This window comes from Oncorhynchus gorbuscha, linkage group LG16 (assembly GCF_021184085.1).
Source record: "Oncorhynchus gorbuscha isolate QuinsamMale2020 ecotype Even-year linkage group LG16, OgorEven_v1.0, whole genome shotgun sequence".
NCBI classification, from domain to species: Eukaryota; Metazoa; Chordata; class Actinopteri; order Salmoniformes; family Salmonidae; genus Oncorhynchus; species Oncorhynchus gorbuscha.
This window is the reverse complement of record NC_060188.1, coordinates 34,471,569-34,498,475: the sequence shown is the minus strand read 5'-3', so window position 1 is coordinate 34,498,475 and position 26,907 is coordinate 34,471,569. Positions and strand designations below refer to the sequence as shown.

The window sequence follows — 26,907 nt, the reverse complement described above, 5'->3', positions numbered from 1 at the left end:
GACCCATCATTCAAAGCCCCCTACCTGTCATTCAAAGCACCCCTGCCCCTATCTCCCCCTCCCTGTTCTACTGACCATGCTCGATCCAAAAACATATCTTATTTTCAGTTTGACGGCAGACAACGGACCCCCTCTGCAGTTGGTGACCAATTCTTCCACGCGTGACACCCCCCCCCCCCCAGGACACCCCCCCCCAGGCCCACCCACTTTTGCTCCCCTCAGCCAATGAAGTGCAGGCGCATGGTGAGAGAGCACCAATCGCACCACTTTTGTGTCTGTATAAAACTTTTCATGAGCCTGTGCCAGGTTGCACTTTCTGTCAGTCCAGGGCTCCAGTTTGCCAGAGAGGTGAGAGAGAGGGTTGTGAGAGAGAGAGGGGAGAGAGAGTACCAAGGGGGTTGACAGTTTTTATCCCAATCCCACACTTTTATAGAGTGATGGGTAACAAATAATTTCTCTGGTTGTAAAACCTCATAACTGGAGAACTACCGACTGCGCCAAGCCACACATTACCGGACAGACGTGTCCTAAACGTGTCTTTGTTTTGTTCTCTTCTCCTGAAGCGTCTCCTGTTTGGTGAGGATGGAGAATGCACACGCAAAAGAGCCGGAAGAGGTCGTGTCATACTTTGGTGTCGACCAGACCACCGGCCTCACACCAGAACAGTTCAAGAAGAACCTGGCCAGATATGGTCACAATGGTGAGAAAGAGAGACTGAGATGGATGGATGGAAAATAATAGAGAAACCAAGGGATGGACAGAGGTACATGGAGATAGATAAGAGGAGGGATAGGGCTTGTTGGAAAGATGATGGTGTGGAGGAGGAAGAGGAGGAGAAAAAGGAGAAGGATCTGGTTGGGTGTAGAGGTTCAGACCCAAAATGGGGTTCATTGGTCCTAAATGCTGTGGAAAGGATGAATGCAATGGAGGGATAGACAGACAGACATACATACATACAGACAGCAACAGGTGTTCCACCGGCTTGGACAATAGTTAGTCTTTGTTTTGGTTATGAAGAGGGGAAGGTCGGATGTTGACTCTTTGTGATTGGCCGTTGGCTGGCTGGCTGACGGACACATTGGCACACGGCAACCAAAATGGTTCACGTGACCTTGTGATGGTGCGGCAGATGCCATTTGAAGGTCAGCGGCACCAAAGGATGCTTGGGTAGTGTAGTTTGTGATCAGTCCAGTACAAGCTCTCTATCGTGGTTGGTTGGATTCCAGAAGTTCATGACAACTTCTACTTGCATAACTGTTGTATCAGTCCTTTGATTTGAGTGTATTTGCAGTTAGCACACTTGATAATAACATTGAGGGGCTAAGCATCAGACTTGATATACAGAGGCAAAAGTCAAGTTTTGAAGCTTATGATATTTTTTTACAAAAATGTTTCTTCTTGGTCATCCGTGCTTAAATAATGATATGAAGCATTGGTATAGTCATTGTCTCATCCAGCCAATGAAAAGCAACGACAGACTCAAGGCTCTGATTGGCTAACCAATCAGAGGTCAGTGAGAAGGACAGAGGTTTGCTATGGCTAATGACGGGCCGACCTGGGACAAACCAAGGCCCTAACACTCGTTTGCAAACGTTTGCTAAAAAAAACCCACTTAGTTCGATCCTTTAGAAATAAAGTAGAATCACTGTTGTGCAATACCAGTTTGTTCATGTTTTTGTTTTTGCATTATTTGAAGGTTTGAAATGAGTTCAGAGAGATTTCAGTCCTGACGTAAGTTATCAATCAAAAGGTGGATGACATGAGCTAAGTAAAGGTTTTTAGCTAATTAACTATAGGCATTTGTATCAAGTGCACAAGTTTGCGCCTGTATTTTCAGTGACCTGACCGTGAAACAGGTGGAAACAAAGGCTTCGTACATCTGGTCCTTTACGTTGAAACAGTGTATAATTAGCATTTCTGCTATCAAAGTTAGAGGCAGCAGGCCTAATGCTGATCTCAATTAGCAATGTTAGTAGCAAATAGCAATGCTATGGTAATAATCTCCCGTCTCTCGCTTTCCCCTTTTACAGAGCTGCCAGCTGAGATTGGTGAGTTCCCAACGTTATCTTTGCCCCTCACCTGTCTGTGGTCGGTCTGCACACACTCTCCTATTTCTGTCCCAATGTCCGGGAGGTTACACATCCCATCAGTCACACTACCTCTTTATTTCTTGCCACCATGTCACACACATTTGCAGTCACACATACACACCTGTTGCTCTGCTTCCTGCCTGGGATGATGGACTTCCTGTCAGTCGTGCCATCGTGACATCTGTCATCACAAACCCTCCAGACATTCCGATTCACCCATTTGTCTCTGTATATGCCCCCTCTAGAGTTTAAAATCACTGGATTGGTTGGTGTAGAGTAGCCATATTTCTTATCCAATCCGATGCTTGACAGGGAGTGGCTACACACTTCAGGGAGAAGGAAGGGGAGGATGTGAATGGGATTACGCTTAACTTCTCATTAACTTCTCATAACCATGAAAGAAAAGGATCTTCCTATGCAGAGATCTGTGTCCTTACATACCCATCCCATCTGTCCCACAAAACCTCAAAAACTCTGTGTTTTTGAGGTTTTGTGGGACAGATGGGATGGGTATGTAAGGACACAGATAAACACTTAAATTGGGTTTATCGCTAATTAACACAGTCACAAAGCCATAAACCCCACCTATTTCTACAATTTCTCTTCTAAAAATTGGATTTTAAACCAGAGGTGGCCGGTAGCACCTCAAATTGGGTAAAACCACCTCATAGTGATGGCTGGAACAGAATAAATGGAATGGTATTGGACACATCAAGCACACAATTTCCATGTTTTTGATACCATTTCATTCACTCCATTCCAGCTATTATTATGAGCCTTCCTCCCCTCAGCAGCCTCCTGTGTTTTAAACCTAACCCTAAATTTAACGTTAATCGTAACCACACTTCTAACTTTATGCCTAATCCTAACCTTAAATTAAGGCCAAAAATGTCATTTTTGCTTTGATACATTTGGATGATATACCCAGTTTTGACTCTGTGGTGGTGTTATCTAGTGGGAACCTTCCAGTTGTGTTGCGTGTTTTTACATTTTTTATTTATTTCACCTTTATTTAACCAGGTAGGCAAGTTGAGAACAAGTTCTCATTTACAATTGCGACCTGGCCAAGATAAAGCAAAGCAGTTCGACAGATACAACGACACAGAGTTACACATGGAGTAAAACAAACATACAGTCAATAATACAGTATAAACAAGTCTATATACGATGTGAGCAAATGAGGTGAGAAGGGAGGTAAAGGCAAAAAAAGGCCTTGGTGGCAAAGTAAATACAGTATAGCAAGTAAAACACTGGAATGGTAGATTTGCAGTGGAAGAATGTGCAAAGTAGAAATACAAATAATGGTGTGTCTACCCATGAGAGATTATTATCACACTGACTATTCCTCCCTGTGACAGTTATGATTCTCACATCTGACAGTACTATATCATCGTGAGGCAATAGAGACATGGTCATCGAAATTGTTAAAAAGTTTTAAAAACAATTCTAATAAATGCAACAGTTGGACAATGGATGAAGACACTGCAAACCAGATATTGACTGAATTGTAGCACATGAAACATTTTACTGGCACGGACAAATAATGAACGGAGGCCAGGGATTTAGGTGCGAATTTAGATATTCAATTTATTGTAGAATGTCCCAATATTTGGGGGGGCGGCGGGGGGGTGGGGGTGGGATGCACTCATATATATACATTTTCTTATTATATCAGCTATTTGTTTGTGTGTTAAAATAAGGGAATGTATATGTGCCTACTTTGCATATATTTGCATGTATGCATGTATTTGCATATACTACACATTAACATGAAGGAGAGAGACAGGGCTGTAACAACCAAACACTTGCACTGTCTACCCTATTTGCATTCACCTGCGCTGTCTCGACTGCCTCATTAATTACAGTTATTTTATTTGATTTAAAAATATAAAAAATTCACTCCTATTTTTCGTGGTATCCAATTGGTAGTAGTTACAGTCTTGTCTCATCGCTCATCGAGCCATGCGTCCTCCGAAACACAACCCAACCAAGCAGCACTGCTTCTTGACACAATGCCCATCCAACCCGGAAGCCAGCCACACCAATGTGTCGGAGGAAACACCGTACACCTGGCGACCTTGTCAGCGTGCACTGCATCCAGCCCGTCACAGGAGTCGCTAGTGTGCGATGAGTCAAGGATATCCCTGCCGGCCAAACCCTCCCTAGCCCGGATGACGCTGGGCCAATTATGCGCCGCCCCATGGGCCTCACGGTCGTTTGAACCCAGAATCTCTAGTGACACAGCTAGCACTGCGATGCAGTGCCTTAGACCACTGCACCACTCAGGAGGCCCCTTCATTAATTACTGTTGTTGTCACTTTATTTAGCATAAATCAACAAGTGTATCAATAGCAGGATACCCTTGGATTATAAATCAACACGCTTGGCTCTGGATTACACCTACTTTACATTGTTTGTGAGACCAGACATGCACTACATGATCAAAAGTATGTAGACACCTGCTCGTTGAACATCTCATGCCAAAATCATGGGCGTTAATATGGAGTTGGTCCCTTCTTTGCTGCCATAACAGCCTTCACTCTTCTGTGAAGGCTTTCCACTAGATGTAGGAACATTGCTGCGGGGACTTGCTTCCATTCAGCCACAAGAATGTTAGTGAGGTTTGGCACTGATGTTGGGCGATTAGGCCTGGCTCACAGTGGGTCTTCCAATTCATCCCAAAGGTGTTTGATGGGGTTGAGGTCAGGGCGCTGTGCAGGTCAGTCAAGTTCTTCCACATCAATCTCGACAAACCATTTCTGTATGGACAGAAATGTGCAAATGGGCATTATCATGCTAAAACAGGAAAAGGCCTTCCCCAAACTGTTACCACAAAGTTGGAAGCACAGAATCGTCTAAAATGTCATTGTATGCTGTAGAGTTAAGAATTCGCTTCATTGGAACTAAGGGGCCTAGCCCGATTCCATGAAAAACAGCCCCAGACTATTATTCTTCCTCCACCAAACATTATAGTTGGCACAATGCATTTGGGTAAGTAGCGTTCTCCTGGGATCCGCCAAAGCCAGATTCGTCAGTTGGACAGTCAGATGGTGAAGCGCGACTCATCACTCCAGAGAATGCGTTTCCACTGCTTCAGAGTCCAATGTCGGCGAGCTTTACACCACTCCAGTCGACGCTTGGCTTTGGCATGGTGATCTTAGGCTTGATGCTAGCTTTGTCAAGAGTGTGCAAAGCTGTCATCAAGGCAAAGGGTTGCTACTTTGAAGAATCTCAAATGTAAAATATATTTAGATTTGTTAAACACTTTTTTGCTTACTACATGATTCCATATGTGTTATTTCATAGTTTGGATGTCTTCACTAATTACTCTACAATGCAGAAAATAGTCCAAATAAAGAAAAACCCTGGAATGAGTAGGTGTGTCCAATCTTCTGACTGGTACTGTAAGTGTCAAGACGAAGCTTTAGCGTTCTTATAGATTCAACGGAAAGCCAATGTATCTGCGGTCATAACGGGGGGGGGGGGGGGACGACGACAGGCACAAGCAAGAGAATGAAATAATCGCAGGAGTAAAGTGAAAACAAACAATCGAGTGAGATTTAAGTGACAAGGTTTTGCGCCCCACAAACAGAGGGGCTGAATAAGACAGCCCCTCAGGTGATCGGCCGGGCGTGCACGCTGCTAGGGGACATTTCTGTTGGTTTCCACATTGCATGATGTTGGCAAGTGTCTTGAAGAGTGCACTCCTCTTTAGGTCGGATTGGTCTGCGTGTGTAACCACACAAAACAATCGTGAGATAGTAGTATTGCGATTTCATTTGGCAGTATTTTTATTGTTGTATTGTGCTAATACACTCCTGCCAACACATACAGATCCACACACACACTGACATTATTCTCATTCCCCCTCTCTTTCGCTCTATCTATCTGCCTCTCTCTTTCTCTCTATCTATCTGCCTCTCTCTTTCTCTCTATCTATCTGCCTCTATCTATCTGCCTCTCTCTTTCTATCTATCTATCTGCCTCTCTCTTTCTATCTACCTATCTGCCTCTCCCTCTCTCTCTATCTATCTGCCTCTCTCTCTCTATCTATCTGCCTCTCTCTCTCTATCTGCCTCTCTCTCTATCTGCCTCTCCCTCTCTCTCTCTCTATCTGCCTCTCTCTTTCTCTCTATCTATCTGCCTCTCTCTTTCTATCTATCTATCTGCCTCTCTCTTTCTATCTATCTATCTGCCTCTCCCTCTATCTATCTGCCTCTCTCTCTCTCTCTCTCTCTATCTATCTGCCTCTCTCTCTCTCTCTCTCTCTCTCTCTCTCTCTCTCTCTCTCTCTCTCTCTCTCTCTCTCTCTATCTGCCTCTCCCTCTCTCTCTATCTGCCTCTCCCTCTCTCTCTATCTATCTGCCTCTCTCTCTCTATCTGCCTCTCCCTCTCTCTCTATCTATCTGCCTCTCTCTATCTGCCTCTCCCTCTCTCTCTATCTATCTGCCTCTCTCTTTCTCTCTATCTATCTGCCTCTCTCTTTCTCTCTATCTATCTGCCTCTCTCTTTCTCTCTTTCTATCTATCTATCTATCTATCTATCTATCTATCTATCTATCTATCTATCTATCTATCTATCTATCTATCTATCTATCTATCTATCTATCTATCTATCTATCTATCTATCTATCTATCTATCTGCCTCTCCCTCTCTTTCTGTCTGCCTCTCTCTCTCTATCTGCCTCTCTCTTTCTCTCTTTCTATCTGCCTCTCTATCTATCTGCCTCTCTCTTTCTATCTATCTATCTGCCTCTCTCTTTCTATCTATCTATCTGCCTCTCCCTCTCTCTCTATCTATCTGCCTCTCTCTCTCTCTATCTATCTGCCTCTCTCTCTCTATCTGCCTCTCTCTCTATCTGCCTCTCCCTCTCTCTCTATCTATCTGCCTCTCTCTTTCTATCTATCTATCTGCCTCTCTCTATCTGCCTCTCCCTCTCTTTCTATCTATCTGCCTCTCTCTTTCTATCTGCCTCTCTCTTTCTATCTGCCTCTCTCTTTCTCTCTTTCTATCTGCCTCTCTCTTTCTATCTGCCTCTCTCTTTCTATCTGCCTCTCTCTTTCTCTCTTTCTATCTGCCTCTCTCTTTCTATCTGCCTCTCTCTTTCTCTCTTTCTATCTGCCTCTCTCTTTCTATCTGCCTCTCTCTTTCTATCTGCCTCTCTCTTTCTCTCTTTCTATCTGCCTCTCTCTTTCTATCTGCCTCTCTCTATCTATCTGCCTCTCTCTTTCTCTCTTTCTATCTGCCTCTCTCTTTCTATCTGCCTCTCTCTTTCTCTCTCTCTATCTGCCTCTCTCTTTCTATCTGCCTCTCTCTTTCTCTCTCTCTATCTGCCTCTCTCTTTCTCTCTATCTATCTGCCTCTCTCTTTCTCTCTATCTGCCTCTCTCTTTCTATCTGCCTCTCTCTTTCTCTCTTTCTATCTGCCTCTCTCTTTCTCTCTTTCTATCTGCCTCTCTCTTTCTCTCTATCTATCTGCCTCTCTCTTTCTCTCTATCTGCCTCTCTCTTTCTCTCTATCTATCTGCCTCTCTCTTTCTCTCTCTCTATCTGCCTCTCTCTTTCTCTCTTTCTATCTGCCTCTCTCTTTCTCTCTATCTATCTGCCTCTCTCTTTCTCTCTATCTATCTGCCTCTCTCTTTCTCTCTATCTATCTGCCTCTCTCTTTCTCTCTATCTATCTGCCTCTCTCTATCTATATGCCTCTCTCTTTCTCTCTATCTATCTGCCTCTCTCTTTCTCTCTCTCTATCTGCCTCTCTCTTTCTCTCTCTCTATCTGCCTCTCTCTTTCTCTCTTTCTATCTGCCTCTCTCTTTCTCTCTCTCTATCTGCCTCTCTCTTTCTCTCTTTCTATCTGCCTCTCTCTTTCTCTCTATCTATCTGCCTCTCTCTTTCTCTCTATCTATCTGCCTCTCTCTTTCTCTCTCTCTATCTGCCTCTCTCTTTCTCTCTATCTATCTGCCTCTCTCTTTCTCTCTATCTATCTGCCTCTCTCTTTCTCTCTCTCTATCTGCCTCTCTCTCTCTCTCCTCTCTCTCAGGTAAGACCATCTGGGAGTTGGTCGTAGAGCAGTTTGAGGATCTGTTGGTCAGAATCCTGCTGCTGGCTGCCTGCATCTCTTTTGTAAGTAGACAAAATGTTGTCACTGATTTTGACCGACTATGGCAAAAAGATATTGTTATGGGTTACAGGGGAAAGATTGCAGAGTAATGACACAAGACAAGGAAAGACATGACCTCCTAGTTGCTAGATTCATTGCTGCGTTAGAATGGTGAATGACTTTAGATGTTCTGTTCCTAACTTCATTGGTATAAAGACAAAGTGATGTCATCTGGTCTGCTCCTCAATGATTGGTGTAATTAGAGCAAGGGGAAGATATTCATGTATTGATAATACCTATTGAGTCTTCTCAGATCTTCACAAGTGGGTTAGGGTCTATACAGGTCGATGGGTTTGGGTGCATGTATGCGTTTGTTGGTGTTAGCACCTGTAAGGTCACTGTGAAGTCACTTCCTGTCAATTTCCTCCCTCCACGTCCTCTCCTTACCCCAATGCAGGATGGGTAAATGTTTCAGCGTAGCAGCTGTGCATGGTGGCAGAGGCCATGAGAGGACACTGAAAGCTAACACACACACACACACACACACACACACACACACACACACACACACACACACACACACACACACACACACACACACACACACACACACACACACACACACACACACACACACACACACACACACACACACACACACACACACACAAGGTTACATACCTGCACAATGAAAGACACATACTGTACACACACACAGGTCAATTATGCTTTGCGTACACACACACACAGAGAACACATGCTGTGACCTGTCAAGTTATATTTCACATGGATTGATGTCCTCCCTCTCTCCCTCCCTCGCTTACTCACTCACTCGCTCACTCTAGGAATCCCTCCCCCATCCCTCTCTCACTATTTCATTTCACTGTTGTCTCCCCTCCACCCTCCTGTCTCGCTCTCTCTTTTCAAATCTGTTTTGGGGGTAGGGGTGACACAATGTTGTCCCCCCCCCCCAAACCCTCTACGCTCTGTCCCTGGCCAGCTGTCATTATGGCCTTAGAAAGAATGGTGTGTGTGTGCGATATAGTGTGTGCGTGCATGTGTGTGACAAGAGGGCGCGATGGCCCGCGTTATTTTAAGAAAGTCTCAAGCCAGGCCGAGAAACTGTATCCTTCCACAAAGGTCAGGGATGAAGGATTGCCGGCGAGAACGCAAGAGAGAGACAGTGTTGCACAATGGCATTGATTGTTGCGAAGACAAAACAAACCGATGATGATAGGTACATACAGCATATGGCTGAGGAAGACACTGTAGTGATTATATTATGCATTTATGAATGACATGTTATTCAGTTGATATACTGCGTGAATGCATAGGCAATATTGTTGCAATGTTTCTCATGTACTTTCAAGTGAAGTTTTGCGTGGAATGGAAGGGTTCTACGATAGCATGGTACGTGTGAGGAGGCTACAATGAATTTCAATGCGGCACCTTTTAGAATAGAGAGACAGAGGGGATGAACGATGTAGAGATCTTAAAAGAGAGGGAATAAGAGAATAAATGGATAGAAACAAGAAAAGAAAGAAAGAAACAAGCAAAAGAAAGAAAGAGAGAGAAAGAGAAAGAAAGAAAGAAAGAAAGAGAAAGAAAGAGAAAGATGGAAAGAAAGAATGAAAGAAAGAGAAAGAAAGAAAGAAAGAAAGAAAGAAAGAAAGAAAGAAAGAAAGAAAGAAAGAAAGAAAGAAGGAAAGAGGATGGAAGAATGAAATTGTTGCACAAAGGAACAACGGAGTAGAGAAGGGAGAGGCGATGGAAGAAGGTAAAAAGAGGACGGTTTGGACAAAGGAATAGGCAATAAAGAATAATGGATGGACGTATAAAATAATGGAGGGATGGAGGGATTTCTGTCTCTCCCTGTGGGTTAGATTGCTTCTCACTCTGCTTCAGTGGATCAGAACTGATCTGTGTCCATGTCAACACAGCCGCTTTCCTAAACAGGCCAGTGACAACAACTCGTTACACTCACATACACGAAAGCGCATACACACACACACGTGAGGAAACACACACTCAAAAACTCCCTCTATCACACATGCATGGAACCGCATACAAAAAAAAGGCTGGCATAGAGTGGAAAAAAGTGATTCTGATATAGGTGCATACTGTCAAGTGTCATACAAATGCATTCCATTCCATTGTCAATAAACATAAATTATTTCTCTCCCTCTCTTTCTCTCCCTCTGTCTCTCTCTTGCTTTCAGGTGTTGGCCTTGTTTGAGGAAGGTGAGGAAACAGTCACAGCCTTCGTGGAACCCTTAGTCATCCTCCTCATTCTCATCGCTAATGCCATCGTTGGAGTCTGGCAGGTCAGTTAGTGGAAACATACACACACACACACACCACACACATACACACACACACATAATACATCACTTGCATTAGTTTACCCGCTCAGGGTCAGAATGTGTTAACCGCGGGGTGGGGGGGGGGGGTGTTAAAAGGGGAAATGCAGCAGCCCCCAGTCCCACAGTAAAAATACAGAGGGACGATCGGGTTACCGCAAGCCACAAGCAGCGGGTCCATATTGGCCTTGTGGTGGTCATTTGGAAACTATGTACAAGGATTCACACATAGGGGGGTTATGGGACGAGGGAGCGGGGAGGGGGTGGATGTGACGGGTGTAGGGGGTGGCCATATTGGCATAAGTCTGGCTTTACACTTCTGGACGGGAGGTCAGGAGGAACTGATGTTCTGTGGGGTTATTGTTGCCCTGTAGGAGCGCAATGCAGAGAGCGCCATCGAGGCTCTGAAGGAGTATGAACCTGAGATGGGGAAGGTTTACCGGTCGGACAGGAAGAACGTCCAGATGATCAAGGCCAGGGAGATCGTCCCTGGAGATGTGGTGGAGGTGTCCGGTAAGATTCAGATCTGTGCCCAAGGGCAACTTCTACCCCAACCGGCCCAAGAGTTGTAGGCCCAGTTCCAAGTCGACCCATAGCCCCAATACCCACAAGCCACTAAAAATGAATGTAGATCTGATGTAATCGAGAGAGAATCTACCTGGCCTATCAGAGACGAAGGGTGTACAATTTGTCACAAAATATGGCAAAGTGCTTGAATCTGTCAAATCCTCTCAGATGAACATCACGTCTTAATAATTAAACAAACAAGGCCTAATACCCATAGTGAATATTGTCAGTCTACTGGTTGACAGACACATCACAAAGGGCACTCTATTCACTTTATAGTCATAGGGCTCTGGTCAAAGGTAGTGCACTATGTACTGTAGGCCCCAGGACCCCTGAGGGTACTTTTGAGAAGACTCATGACACCCATAGGGCTACTGGTAAAAATGCACATGAGGGGGTACTTCAGGGGTACTCAGGGCAGAGCAAAATTCACTTGGTGGTACAGTAACTGAAAAAGGTTGGGAACCACTGATGCAGGATATAGGCTGATATCTGTGATGCATACCAGCGGCTGGTCCTGGGTCAGATTGCTTTATCGCTCTAATGGTTAAGGTTAGGTTTAGGGTTGGCTAATCTGATCCAAGTATAGATAAAGGGACCGATTTGACCAATGAGGGCGCATTTTAATGTTGAATGCGTGTTGTTCATATTGCAGGCACAATTTCCAAATTTAGCAGGTGACCTAAGAACAAACACTATAATTAATGCGTTACATTTATATTTGACATTTTAGTCATTTTACAAAGGCTCTTATCCAATGAGTCTTACAGTATTGAGTGCATACATGTTTTCTTTTGAACCCACAACCCTGGCGTTGCAAGGGCCATGCTCTACCAACTGAGACACACGGGGACCTGCACCAATGTACTAGATGTGTGGCTTGGCATTGTGAACGAGTGTGTGTGTGTGTGTGTGTGTGTGTGTGTGTGCCCGTGCGTATTTGAGAGGGTAAGTAAGAAAGAGAGAGAGAGAGAGAGAGAGAGAGAGAGAGAGAGAGAGAGAGGGATAGAGAGCGTATGACAATGACTAAGTGTCATTGTGTGAAGAAGGGAGGGAGGGTGGCTGTCCTTGTGTCCTTGAGACAGTGGGTCCTTTTAAGGCAATCAGAGGGTAAGAGAGAGGGAGGTGCAGAGAGAACGAGAGAAAGTTATATACACTGTGTATACTGTAAGTGACAGTAAAACATTAGCCATTCTTTCTTTTTCTTTTTATAATCCTATTTTTCTTTTATAAAATAAAAAATGACCGAAGATTCCACAATACAACAGCAGTAGTGTTGTACCTGTATACATGATTAGATGTATTGTTATTATTACTACTGAAATGAACTGTATTTCATTATCCTCATTCCATTGTACTGAAATGTTGTACCACTATACTGCTTTGGCAAATATCTACAAATTGTATTTCAGGCCAATAAAGCAATCTGAATTTGATGTTGAATTTGAGAGAGCGAAAACATGTGTGCTTAGTACTCACACCTGTCTATCTCTCTCACTCTCTTACACCCTCTCTCTCTCTCCCCCATTCACCTGTTCGCTATCATATCGCTGCGTCTCCCCCTCTGTCTCTCTCTCCCTCTCGTTCTGTCTGTCCGTGGGGGTCGGCTTTCAGTGTTGCTACTCATCCAGAGTTCTAAGACGAGTCAGTCACGTCAGGCTCTCTTTCTCACTCTCTTTATTGGCTCTCTTTCTCACTCTCTTTATTGGCTCTCTTTCTCACTCTCTTTATTGGCTCTTTTTCTCACTCTCTTTATTGGCTCTCTTTCTCACTCTCTTTATTGGCTCTCTCTCTCACTCTCTTTATTGGCTCTCTCTCACGCTCTTTATTGGCTCTCTTTCTCACTCTCTTTATTGGCTCTCTTTCTCACTCTCTTTATTGGCTCTCTTTCTCACTCTCTTTATTGGCTCTCTTTCTCACTCTCTTTATTGGCTCTCTTTCTCACTCTCTTTATTGGCTCTCTTTCTCACTCTCTTTATTGGCTCTCTTTCTCACTCTCTTTATTGGCTCTCTTTCTCACTCTCTTTATTGGCTCTCTTTCTCACTCTCTTTATTGGCTCTCTTTCTCACTCTCTTTATTGGCTCTCTCTCTCACTCTCTTAATTGGCATGTACTTTCAATTCATTGGGTCTTTATTGGCTCTCTCTCACTCTCTTAATTGGCATGTACTTTCAATTCATTGGGTCTTTATTGGCTCTCTCTCTCACTCTCTCTCACACTCTATTGGCTCTCTCTCTCTCTCTCTTTATTGGCTCTCTCTCACACTCTCTTTATTGGCTCTCTCTCTCACTCTCTCTCACACTCTATTGGCTCTCTTTCTCACTCTCTTTATTGGCTCTCTCTCACACTCTCTTTATTGGCTCTCTCTCTCACTCTCTCTCACACTCTATTGGCTCTCTTTCTCACTCTCTTTATTGGCTCTCTCTCTCACTCTCTTAATTGGCTCTCTCTCTCACTCTCTTTATTGGCTCTCTCTCTCAATCTCTTAATTGGCTCTCTCTCTCACTCTCTTTATTGGCTCTCTCTCACACTCTCTTTATTGGCTCTCTCTCACACTCTCTTTATTGGCTCTCTCTCTCACTCTCTCTCACACTCTATTGGCTCTCTTTCTCACTCTCTTTATTGGCTCTCTCTCACACTCTCTTTATTGGCTCTCTTTCTCACTCTCTCTCACACTCTATTGGCTCTCTTTCTCACTCTCTTTATTGGCTCTCTTTCTCACTCTCTTTATTGGCTCTCTCTCTCACTCTCTTAATTGGCTCTCTCTCTCACTCTCTTTATTGGCTCTCTTTCTCACTCTCTTAATTGGCTCTCTCTCTCACTCTCTTTATTGGCTCTCTCTCACACTCTCTTTATTGGCTCTCTCTCACACTCTCTTTATTGGCTCTCTCTCTCACTCTCTCTCACACTCTATTGGCTCTCTTTCTCACTCTCTTAATTGGCTCTCTCTCTCACTCTCTTTATTGGCTCTCTCTCACACTCTCTTTATTGGCTCTCTCTCACACTCTCTTTATTGGCTCTCTCTCTCACACTCTATTGGCTCTCTTTCTCACTCTCTTTATTGGCTCTCTCTCTCACTCTCTTAATTGGCTCTCTCTCTCACTCTCTTTATTGGCTCTCTCTCTCACTCTCTTTATTGGCTCTCTCTCTCACTCTCTCTCACACTCTCTTTATTGGCTCTCTCTCACTCTCTTAATTGGCATGTACTTTCAATTCATTGGGTCTTTATTGGCTCTCTCTCTCACTCTCTTTATTGGCTCTCTCTCTCTCACTCTCTCTCACACTCTCTTTATTGGCTCTCTCTCTCTCACTCTCTCTCACACTCTCTATTGGCTCTCTCTCTCACTCTCTTTATTGGCTCTCTCTCTCACTCTCTCTCACACTCTCTTTATTGGCTCTCTCTCTCACTCTCTTTATTGGCTCTCTCTCTCACTCTCCCTCACACTCTTTATTGGCTCTCTCTCTCTCACTCTCTTTATTGGCTCTCTTTCTCACTCTCTTTATTGGCTCTCTCTCTCACTCTCTTTATTGGCTCTCTCTCTCACTCTCTCTCACACTCTCTTTATTGGCTCTCTCTCTCACACTCTCTTTATTGGCTCTCTCTCACGCTCTCTTCATTGGCTCTCTCTCACACTCTCTTTATTGGCTCTCTCTCTCACTCTCTTTATTGGCTCTCTCTCTCACACTCTCTTTATTGGCTCTCTCTCTCACTCTCTCTCACACTCTCTTTATTGGCTCTCTCTCTCACTCTCTTTATTGGCTCTCTCTCTCACTCTCTCTCACACTCTCTTTATTGGCTCTCTCTCTCTCACTCTCTTTATTGGCTCTCTCTCTCACTCTCTCTCACACTCTCTTTATTGGCTCTCTCTCACGCTCTCTTCATTGGCTCTCTCTCTCACTCTCTCACACTCTCTTTATTGGCTCTCTCTCTCACTCTCTTTATTGGCTCTCTCTCTCTCTCCTAATTGGCATGTACTTTCAATTCATTGGATCTTCATTGGCATGGGAAGCAATGTTTTACATTGTGTATGTCACTTACTTTGGCAATCACCAATAAACAGTTCAAATAAAACCACACAAAAGTTTCAATGATATATTATTAACTATGTACAGTGTTGTTACAACGAGTAAATAGTACAAGTGTTTTCCGAAATAGGTAATATAATTGCATTTTTTTGTTTGGTTATAATGTGTTTGGATCAGACTGTCGTGAGTGCTGTCATGAGTGCTGTCCTGAGGCTTTGTTGGGTTGGTAGGGGTTAATAAACTTAGCCTCGAGAGTCAAGACTAGTTGGATGAGGGGACTTTTCTCCATGATCAATTGTCTCGCTCTCCTGCTCTCTTTCACACCCTCTCTGGCTCTATTTTTGCCATACTGAAGAGTCAAGATGTCAAATGGTGATACTTTGACAGTGTTGAAAAGCAGTGCGTTGGACAGAATACACTGTAAAAGAAAAAGTCAGACTAAGTCATATTAACCAGGAAAAACCTTGATTGTGATAAAGACTGTGGATTCCAGTGTAGCAATTATGTTTGAACATACGTGAAATGAACTCTGAAGTGGAGTGGAGTGTGTGTGTGTGTGTGTGTGTGTGTGTGTGTGTGTGTGTGTGTGTGTGTGTGTGTGTGTGTGTGTGTGTGTGTGTGTGTGTGTGTGTGTGTGTGTGTGTGTGTGTGTGTGTGTGTGTGTGTGTGTGTGTGTGTGTGTGTGTGTGTGTGTGTGTGTGTGTGTGTGTGTGTGTGTGTGTGTGTGTGTGTGTGTGTGAAGTTGAGACAGCTACTATGAGCTAACATTGTGTATTGTTTGTTCTTTCTTTCCCAGTTGGTGACAAAGTCCCCGCTGACATCAGACTCGTCAAAATAAACTCTACTACTCTGCGGGTTGACCAGTCCATCCTCACTGGTGAGTGATATTATCAACTCTGACTGTCAGTCGTAACCTTCTTTACAAGACCACAATAAAAAAGAAATGAGGGCTGACAGAGTTAATCAGTTAACTCGAGTTCCCTTTTTGTCATTTTTAGTGCACTCTTTTTCCCCCGCATTGTCTGAAAGCATTGAAAATACACTGAAAACATCCACAATACATGATATATACAGCTAAAATCTACAATGCCATGTAAAAACAAGTTGACATTGAGGTTCAGTAAAGTGCGCTTTCTCAATTTGAACCATTATTTTAGACAAAATCAAGGCGTCAATATTCTTGCAATGTTTTTTTGTATGAATTTTTAAAAATTACACTTGGAATTTGCAATAAAATCCTGAGAGTTAACGTGATTAAATGTGTTTCATCTTTTGACAGCCCTATTATAAATACATGTAAAACATTTTTTGTTGTAAAACTCTCTCACTCTATCTGCCTCTCTGTCTCTCACCTCGCTCAGGTGAGTCTGTCAGTGTGATCAAGCACACTGATGCCGTCCCAGACATGAGAGCTGTCAACCAGGACAAGAAGAACATGCTTTTCTCTGTGAGGGACTCTCCTATATATTTATCCATCTATCTTTCTTTCTATTCCTCCATCTCGGAATCTTTCCATCAATCTAACTGTCATTTTCCACACTCCTGCCCTCTTCTACTCTCCATCTCCTCCACCCTTACAGCCATTCATTGACCGCTCCCTCTTTCCCCCTCTCACTCTCACTCTTTCCACTATCTCCTTCTCCCCTCTCTCTTTCTGTCTCCCCTTCTCCCCCTCTCTCCCTTCCTTTATCTCGCTCCCTCTGTCTATCCCTCAAGGGCACCAACATTGCATCAGGCAAGGCTATCGGCGTAGCCGTGGCAACTGGTGTCTCTACAGAGATTGGGAAGATCCGCGACCAGATGGCTGCGACAGAGCAGGAGAAGACACCCCTGCAGGCCAAACTGGACGAGTTCGGAGAGCAGCTCTCCAAGGTGAGACAGACAGCTACTACTATAATACTACTACACTACTACTACTACTACACTACTACTACTACTGCTACACTACTACTACTACTGCTGCTGCTACACTACTAATACTACTACTACACTACTACTGCTACACTACTACTACTACTACTACACTGCTACTACATTACTACTACTGCTGCTATACTACTACTCATACTACTACTACTACACTACTATTACAGCTGCTATACTACTACTACTACTACTACACTGCTACTACTGCTGCTACACTACTACTACTACAGCTGCTACACTACTACTACTACTACTCCACTACTATTAATACACTACTACTACTACTACACTACTACTACTACAGCTGCTACTACTACTACTTCACTACTATTAATACACTACTACTGCTGCTACACTACTACTACTACTACAATTCTACTACACTACTACTACTACTACTACTACTACTACTACTACTACTACTACTACAATTCTACTACACTACACTTTAGTTGTTGCAACTTGACAAGATGAGTTTCCCCACGGCCTTAAAATGGTCAAGTAGCCAATTTTTCCCGGTTTTGATTTGATACATCTTAAAGGGATATTTCACCCAAATTACAAAATGACATTACAAAAGTCATACCTTGTCCATAGACTTAGAATGTAAGGAAACCAATAGTGCAATGATGACAATTGTATTATATATATTTTTAAACCAGGGTTTATCTGACAACCTGTGGTTGTCTATTCCATAACAGGTCATCTCCCTGATCTGTGTTGCCGTGTGGATGATCAACATTGGCCACTTCAATGACCCTGTCCATGGAGGCTCCTGGATCCGCGGGGCCGTCTACTACTTCAAGATCGCTGTGGCCCTGGCTGTGGCTGCCATTCCTGAGGGTGAGCAACTGATACTGGACGACCACTAATCTAAAAAGTCTAGATGGGTCAAAGTAAAGTGGACAAAAGTCAATTAACCAATCACCCTCAAGACTGTGTTAACCTGGGCTAAAGCCTATGTAGCAAAACGAATGCATGTCTTCAGGTCTCAAGAGAGGTTTCAATTCACAAGAACATGAACATGGTTTACTGTATAACTAATAACACTCTTTTCCCCTCACTCTCTACCATCTGTCCCCCTTCTCCCCCCTCTCTCCCCCCCAGGTCTGCCCGCTGTGATCACCACCTGCCTGGCTCTAGGAACCCGCCGTATGGCCAAGAAGAACGCTATCGTCCGCTCCCTGCCCTCTGTGGAGACCCTGGGCTGCACCTCCGTCATCTGCTCCGACAAGACTGGCACCCTCACCACTAACCAGATGTGTGTCACCAAGGTGGGTACACACACACCCCGCACAAACACACACACACACACGCCGCACAAACACACACACACGCCGCACAAAGCACACACACGCGCCGTACAAACACACGCCGTACAAACACACACACACGCCGTACAAACACACACACACACGCCGTACAAACACACACACACACGCGGCACAAACACATACACACACGCGGCACAAACACACACACACGCGGCACAAACACACACACACGCCGCACAAACACACACATGCCGTACAAACACACACACGCCGCACAAACACAAACACAAATGCACATGTGCGCTGTGCATCTAACACACACACACACACAAACAAACACATCAGAGATCCAACACACTGTAAAAAAATACGTGTCATTTGTTGATCAAATGTTGAGGAAACACATAATCCTATTGCAGCTGGTTGCCTTACAATTTCACATTGATTCAAACCTCAATTCTGACTTGCATAGTGATGTGTAATTCCTATTGGAATCCAAAGTGAGGATATCCAGCAATTGGAACTTTTATTCACCTGCAGCCTGCATTGAGAATGACTGCCGGGGAAGGGAAGACTACCTAAATCATATACACTGGAACAGACAGTAACGGGTAACGGCTCAGTAACGGGTGCAAAACGTCCAACTAATAACAGATTGGATTAGTTTCTGAAAAACATTAGAAACACTGACCAGGTGAATCCAGTATGAAAGCTATGATCCCTTATTGATGTCACCTGTTAAATCCATGTCAATCCGTGTAGATAAAGGGGAGTAAAAAAATGTTTTAGAATGATTTTTAAGCCTTGAGTCAATCGAGACATGGATTGTGTATGTGTAGCCATTCAGAGGGTGAATGGGCAAGACTAAAAGATTGTGGTGCCTTTGAACGGGGTATGGTAGTAGGTGCCAGGCGCATTGGTTTGAGTGTGTCAAGAACTGCAACGCTGCTGTTTTTTCCACGCTCAACAGTTTCCCTGTGCATCAAGCATGATCCACCAACCAAAGGACATACTGTACAGCCAACTTGACACAGTGGGAAGCAATGGAGTCAACATGGGCCTGCATCCCTGTTGAACGCTTTCGACACCTTGTAATCCATGGCCCAATAAATTGAGGCTGTTCTGAGGGCAAAAGAGGGTGCCACTGAACATTATGAAGGTGTTTCTCATGTTTTGTACACTCAGTGTACGTTATTTGTGTAATCAGCCAATCAACCAATGTAATCAACCAATAAGTGCCTTAAGAAAGTGTTCATACACCTTGATTGTTTCCACATTTTTTGCTGTGTTACAGCCTGAATTTAAAAAATACATGAAATGGAGTTGATGGGCTCTATTTCAACAAATCTAACACAGTGGTGAATCTAGGCACTGACAGTAGCACTATAGTTTCAGGGGTGTGTCAAAAATATTTGTGCTATTTTCACCACCATAATTATAGGCACAGTTGCTGGCGGTGGCGCGTTTTCATAAATAAACCAGTTGTTGGTGTGTCGAGGCTTGCTGGCCAATCAGAACGTGATCCATGGCTAAATATGTGGTTGCTTCAAGTTGTGTATTTACAGTCTTTTGTGTATTGCGTTGTCATCAACTCTTATTCGAATGCTACTCCATTATCACCTATGTTGTTAAATAGCCTGCCCCATATTTGGAATATATGTTGAACATGTTTGCAGTCGAACTGTTTATATAAGCATTGCATTGCTTTAGTATGGAAATACATTGTTAAATGTATTGTTTGCACTGCTATAGGGGCTCTAGGCCTACCATAAATTCAGTCTGGACATGGACATGCCTTCGTAGTCATAAACTAGATTAAATTCACTAGGCTATTGATAAGGCCTAAAAAGACTGTATAATTTTAATCAAATTCTAATAAAAACGAAACGTCAACTTATTTTAAACAGGCTCTGTCTAAATACAGTTACAGACACCATAATTGCTCCCTGTGGGCAATAATACATACATCTTAGACTATGGAGGGTTTTATGCACATCCAAACTTTTCACAGGTGCTGGATAAATATCAAATATAAAGAGAAAGGGGAAATGTCCACACCAATATACTACTGGCAAATGTAATGTTTATAAACATTATGGAACCATCTACAGATCATATTTGCACCCCGGAAATAGCAGATGAAATTTGCATTGCATTTGAGCCATGTAGCAGTTTACTTCATCACCATAAACCCATGGATGTGAATATTTCTAATAAGTTTGTTTTTCAAATCAAATTAAACGAAACACAATCAACCTGCTTTTTAAACCAACAACAATATATATTTTTTAAAGGATCGGGTCAGAAGCTTGATATCATAAATTGCGTATCTCATGCCTTGGCATGTTTGCACAGGTACGTCTAAATGATTTTACGCGTAACATTCGCACGTCTATATACAAACTAGACTCCTGTCAATTGTATCGTTGCCTATGTCCTAGGTCAGATTCTGAAAAAAATACAGCATTGATATGGTATTATATGAGGATTGAATAGTTTGAAGGAGCGCGGGTGTCTTTGGTAACGTTATTTGGGTGAGGAGCGCTCTTTGAAAATGGGGATGGATAGCCTACTCAAACAAGCGAAATGAAGTATGTAGGTATGTGAATTTTGACTAGCTAATGAAAAAAGCATGAGGGCAAAAACCTCTAAACTTATTCATAAGATGGCTAATGGCCAGGCTAAAAAGATGCACCTATGTGATGGTGCTTAACCAGCCTTGATTAAGGGAAGGGTAGGCTATGCTTGGTTCTTATTTAAACGAAATGGAGAGAAACCAATAGTTTATGTTTCTAAATACTAGATTCAGCGGCATAAAATCACATCTCTCTTCCACGGGCACTCACTGTGCGTCACGGCTGGATAGGCTGCACTTCTGCTCTCAAAATCCATGCAATTATCAACTGCAAAGACCTGCTTTTTGTGAGTCTTAAAACTTCCCATTAGCACTGCATGAAATTGTCACTTTTGCGCGTGTTTTTAAGGACACACCTCAAATACGGCCACCCCTCCCACTAGAACGTAAAGTGAGCTGATGTTAGAATCTTGCGTTAGGGCTGGAAAATGCTATAGTGCAAAATTGACGAAAACAAAAATGTCTACAAACATGTTTTCACTTTGTCATTATGGGGTCTTCTGTGTAGAAAATAAATCAATTTAATCCATTTTGAATTCAGGCTGTAACAACAAAAGGTGGAATAAGTCAAGGGGTATGAATGCTTTCTGAAAGCAAAAACACGGGTATTGAAAAAGTCAAACTGCAATAAAGCATGCTGGAAAATAGCATAATGATGGCTCTCGTTTTCAGTGGTTTTGAGCAAACATACATTTTGTCATTTTACTCATCAAGCTTGTTTAAATTCAGCTCACCTCAATTATAGTCTGTTGATTCAACATACAATTGTAAGGCAGCCAACTGCAATAGGAGTGAGATGCTCAACATTTGCCGCATACTGCAGCAGACCCAACATACATTGTTGCCTCCCTAAGGTAAACATTCATTTGTCATTTTACTCCTAAAAATTACTCACACACACATTAGATCCATTTATTGTCCACCCAACTCACAAAATAAAGTCCACCCAACTCACAAAATAACGCTGATTAAGAAATTTGATCAGTTGGCTTTTTTAAAGGGCATAGTTAAGTAGTGTGTGTTGTGTCTTTGTGGTGTGGTTCCAGATGTTCATCATTGACAAAGTGGACGGAGACAGCGTTTCTCTGGGTTCTTTCGACATCTCCGGTTCCAAGTACACCCCCGAGGGAGAAGTGTGAGTATAGCTGGACATGGGCACACAGTCACACACACACACACACACACACACACACACACACACACACACACACACACACACACACACACACACACACACACACACACACACACACACACACACACACACACACACACACACACACACACACACACACACACACACACACACACACACACCTGCTTACTGTCTTCTCCATCTCTCTCTCAGTACTAAGAACGGTGCATTAGTGAAGTGTGGCCAGTATGATGGCTTGGTGGAGCTGTCCACCATCTGTGCTCTGTGCAATGACTCCTCTCTGGACTACAACGATGTAAGGAGAAGCTTTCTATCTGTGTGTGTGTCTGTGAGTTTGGGTGCGTGCGTGTGTGTGCGTGGTACTTTGTCAGCACTCAGTATCTGTATATGTGTAGCTGTTATTTTATGGATCTGATATGTGTATTACTCTAGCCCAGATCTGATATGTGTATTAGTCTAGCCCAGATCTGATATGTGTATTAGTCTAGCCCAGATTTGATAGTGTCTTTCTCCTCTCCCTCTCTCCTGCAGTCTAAGGGTATCTATGAGAAGGTAGGCGAGGCCACTGAGACCGCTCTGTGCTGCCTGGTTGAGAAGATGAACGTGTTCAACACTGAAGTGCGCGGCCTGTCCAAGCCCGACAGAGCCAACGCCTGTTGTTCTGTAAGTCTTCCTTCCTCCCTCCCTCCACCTTTCCTCTACCCCTCCTTTCCTCCTCCTTTCTGCCCTCTCTCCAGTCCACCCTCTCTCACCTCCCTCTTTTCCATCTGGCTCCCCTCTTCCCCTACTTCCCCTACACCCCATCTCATCCCTCTCGTTCCTCCCTCCCTCCCCTCTCCAGCCTACCTCCCATTTCTCCCTCTCTAACGCCTGCCTCCATTTCTAAACCCTCTCCTCCCTCCCTCTCTAACCCATGTCCTCTCCGTCTCTCTCCCAGGTGATCAAGCAGCTGATGAAGAAGGAGTTCACCCTGGAGTTCTCCAGAGACAGGAAGTCCATGTCAGTGTTCTGCTCCCCAGCCAAGTCCTCTAAGTCCGCTGTCGGCAACAAGATGTTTGTTAAGGTGAGAGAACACCGTCAACAGTCTCCATGGAAATGCTCAGAGTAAAGGTCCCGGTGACGTTGTCATATCAATAATCTCTATAGCAATCTTGCAGTGATTGTTCATGAAGTTCCAAAATGCTCCTTGAGTCCTGACCGCTCTCTCTCTCCCTCCCTCCGTCACCCTCTCCCTAGGGCGCTCCCGAGGGTGTTATTGAGAGGTGTGCATATGTGCGCGTTGGCACTACCCGCGTGCCCCTGTCCGAGCCTGTCAAGAACAAGATCATGGCTGTGATCAAGGAGTGGGGTACCGGCCGTGACACCCTGCGTTGCCTGGCACTGGCCACCCGCGACACACCCCTCCGCATGGAAGAGATGAACCTCGAAGACGCCACCAAGTTCGGCGACTACGAGGTGAGAAAGGAGAGAAAGGGGGGGGGGGTTTAAGTACCTACTGTATTAATTTCTAGGTAGAGAAAGGGGTTCCTGAGTTACTAGGTAAATACAAACAGTACTACTGGAATTTCTAAATTAATCCGAAGTCTCCTCTCTCTCTCTGTCTGTCTGTGGTCCTCAGACTGACCTTACCTTCGTGGGCTGCGTGGGCATGCTTGACCCCCCTCGTAAGGAGGTCATTGGAGCTATCGAGCTGTGCAGGGCTGCTGGCATCCGCGTCATCATGATTACTGGTCAGTATGCTGGACTGCAAAAATCTGGTGCTTTTCCAAGAATCCTCTAACCAGGATTTCTGGAAAACCTTTATCACTCCCACTGTTTCCACCCATCTACCTCTTCTCCGTTGGATGTCTTTCCTCCATTATATTTCACTCTGGTGGTCTCAGAGAGGACTGAAATAAATTGAGTGAAAAAACAAACAATACAATTACTTCACTCTCTCTCTCTCTCTCTCTCTCTCTCTCTCTGTCTCTGTCTCTGTCTCTGTCTCTGTCTCTGTCTCTGTCTCTGTCTCTGTCTCTCTGTCTCTGTCTCTGTCTCTCTGTCTCTCTCTGTCTCTGTCTCTGTCTCTGTCTCTCCCTATCTCTCTATCTCTCTGTCCCTCCCTCCCTCCCTCCCTCCCTCCCTCCCTCCCTCCCTCCCTCCCTCCCTCCCTCCCTCCCTCCCTCCCCCTCCCTCTCTCCCCGCCCTCCCAGGTGACAACAAGGGAACAGCTGTGGCTATCTGCCGTCGTATTGGCATCTTCACCGAGGATGAGGACACTACTGGCCGAGCCTTCACTGGCCGCGAGTTTGACGATCTGTCCCTCCACGAGCAAAAAAAAGCCGTCCGCAAGGCCTGCTGCTATGCCCGCGTTGAGCCCTCTCACAAGTCCAAGATCGTCGAGTTCCTGCAAGGCTTCGACGAGATCACCGCCATGGTGAGAGGAGGGAACAGGAACAGAGGAGACGCTCCTATTCAAAACTCAAAAGCTTATTGTACAACCATCCAATTTACAACAAAACAAAAAAAAAGGAATATGTGCGGAAATACGATTCACACCATAACAGAACACATCACTAACAGTCGTCCTCCTTCTCTACCTCCTCTTCTCTACCTTCTCTTCTCTACCTTCTCTTTTCTTCCTTCTTTCTCGCTTCCTCCACCAGACCGGAGATGGAGTGAACGATGCCCCCGCCCTGAAGAAGGCCGAGATCGGCATCGCCATGGGCTCTGGCACTGCCGTTGCCAAGTCTGCCTCTGAGATGGTCCTGGCTGATGACAACTTCTCTTCCATCGTGGCAGCCGTCGAGGAGGGCAGAGCCATTTACAACAACATGAAGCAGTTCATCCGTTACCTCATCTCCTCCAACGTTGGTGAGGTCGTCTGGTGAGTGTTCGGGGGGGGGGTTGAGGTGACCGCATCGTGACCCCATCGCGAGAGACATAACCGTGGTTGAACGCCAATCCAGACGGAAGACAGAGATTCACTGTAGTAGCAGCCTAACTACTTGGTCACGCTCCTGTATTGGCTGTCAAGGCACCACCGTGAGCAAGAACATCAATAGGACTGCCACACACCGTTCTAGCCAAAAACATACTCTTCTCCTTTCTTTGTTTTCTCTTTCTTTCCCTCGCTCTCCTCATCCATCTCTCTCAGTATCTTCCTGACCGCTGCCCTGGGTCTGCCCGAGGCTCTGATCCCTGTCCAGCTGCTGTGGGTCAACCTGGTGACTGATGGTCTTCCTGCCACTGCCCTGGGCTTCAACCCCCCGGACCTGGACATCATGGGCAAGCTGCCCCGCTCCCCCAAGGAGCCCCTCATCTCTGGATGGCTGTTCTTCAGATACCTCGCCATCGGAGGTACGATAGGATAAGATACCATATAATATGACAGCATTTTTATTGTCCATTTGCATGGAAATGTATTCTGGGAAGTCAGGAACACATCAAAAACACTAAATACAAAACAAAACCATTACAAATGCACTGGCCATTATGCTTTCCTCCTCTCATGTTCCTTCAACAACCGTTGGGGTCACTAGAATACCACTGTGAATGCATGACCAATACATTGCCTCATTCTAAGTAGTTTGAGAGTGTGGATATTGTCTCTAAATAGTATGCTATGGTGGATATTGTGTCTAAAGCCCCGTCTATCCCTGGAGCTAACATGCAGCCTTTGTCCACATTCTAAATTGTGACCCACGTTTTTAGACAGGTGTAGACGATTAAAAGACTCCTTGTGATCTGATTGTAATCAGATCTTCCAAGTGTAACAAACAAGATCAGGTCAAATAACACATTTTTTTACATGAACGAACAAAATGGAGTAATTTAGCATATGCTCTTAACCAGAGAAACGTATTTTTCATACCTGTCCCCCATGGGAATCAAACCCACAACCTTGGCGTTGCAAGGCGCCATGCTCTGCCAACTGAGCCACATGGGACCTGTTAGCAGTAGTTATACATGGGGCTTATGTAGTACGCTAGTGTGGATATTGGAACAGTCATGTTCCAGGTTCAACATAGACGCTATGCTCACTATCCATCTCTGACCTAATTCTATCTCATGAAGCTATGTCTGACTCTCCAACCCTGAACTATCCCTGGCTCAGTCGTAAATCTAAATACAACCCTGACCCAACGTCAAACGCTTAGAGCTTTCAACCCTCACCGACTGGGCGTACAGCAGTTGTGGTCGGTGCCATTTAAGATGAGGGAGGACGATGTTTTTTTTTTAGTGAGCATGGCTTTATTTCTATTACAGCATATTGGATAACTGTCATTTATATTCCATTCCCTCAGCTCAATGTAACATTGATAGGTTTAGGCTACTGCGTGATACTCACATTTTCCCTATACCCATCATTAGATTTCTACATCCTAGCCTATGAATGAAATTTTAGAATGTAGTTGCAGAGGTCGAGAGAAATTTGAGTAATCAAGGTGACAGACAGTGACACATTCAATACCACCTTGCACACTTTTGCCTGCATCTAGCTGATCTAGGGTGTAATCATTAATCCAACAGTTACAAACGAGAGTTTCTCTTGGACAAATTCAGGTACGTTTGCCCCCATTTTATGTACGTTTGCTTCTGTTTAAGAAACGTTTTAACAGAATCGGCAGAATGAATATACCCCTGATCACACACAAACACAGTTCACTTTCATAGCAGCCACATACAAACAGCATGATTACTTTTCTTGTAGTATATATCCTTCTCGCATCTACGTGATTGACCTCCTTTCACAGTTCTCCTCGCTTGTGGACTTCAGTGCACAACACATCAGT

General features: G+C 44.3%; 1 protein-coding gene across 1 annotated transcript in view; it reads left to right on the top strand.

The window, feature by feature from the left end:
* Positions 1 to 224: 224 nt before the first annotated feature.
* LOC123998571 (sarcoplasmic/endoplasmic reticulum calcium ATPase 1-like) overlaps positions 225 to 26,907 on the top strand; it is a 32,348-nt gene continuing 5,665 nt past the window's right edge. The window contains exons 1-20 of the mRNA XM_046303552.1: positions 225 to 348; positions 564 to 700; positions 2,031 to 2,048; positions 8,129 to 8,211; positions 10,408 to 10,512; positions 10,923 to 11,061; positions 15,938 to 16,018; positions 16,503 to 16,588; positions 16,858 to 17,013; positions 17,769 to 17,910; positions 18,175 to 18,341; positions 22,023 to 22,111; positions 22,325 to 22,427; positions 22,664 to 22,795; positions 23,070 to 23,195; positions 23,369 to 23,587; positions 23,751 to 23,862; positions 24,325 to 24,548; positions 24,778 to 24,998; positions 25,269 to 25,471. Coding sequence (XP_046159508.1) covers positions 583 to 700; positions 2,031 to 2,048; positions 8,129 to 8,211; positions 10,408 to 10,512; positions 10,923 to 11,061; positions 15,938 to 16,018; positions 16,503 to 16,588; positions 16,858 to 17,013; positions 17,769 to 17,910; positions 18,175 to 18,341; positions 22,023 to 22,111; positions 22,325 to 22,427; positions 22,664 to 22,795; positions 23,070 to 23,195; positions 23,369 to 23,587; positions 23,751 to 23,862; positions 24,325 to 24,548; positions 24,778 to 24,998; positions 25,269 to 25,471 — 2,524 coding nt within the window. The 5' untranslated portion in view covers positions 225 to 348; positions 564 to 582. The remainder of the gene's footprint in view (positions 349 to 563; positions 701 to 2,030; positions 2,049 to 8,128; positions 8,212 to 10,407; positions 10,513 to 10,922; positions 11,062 to 15,937; positions 16,019 to 16,502; positions 16,589 to 16,857; positions 17,014 to 17,768; positions 17,911 to 18,174; positions 18,342 to 22,022; positions 22,112 to 22,324; positions 22,428 to 22,663; positions 22,796 to 23,069; positions 23,196 to 23,368; positions 23,588 to 23,750; positions 23,863 to 24,324; positions 24,549 to 24,777; positions 24,999 to 25,268; positions 25,472 to 26,907) is intronic.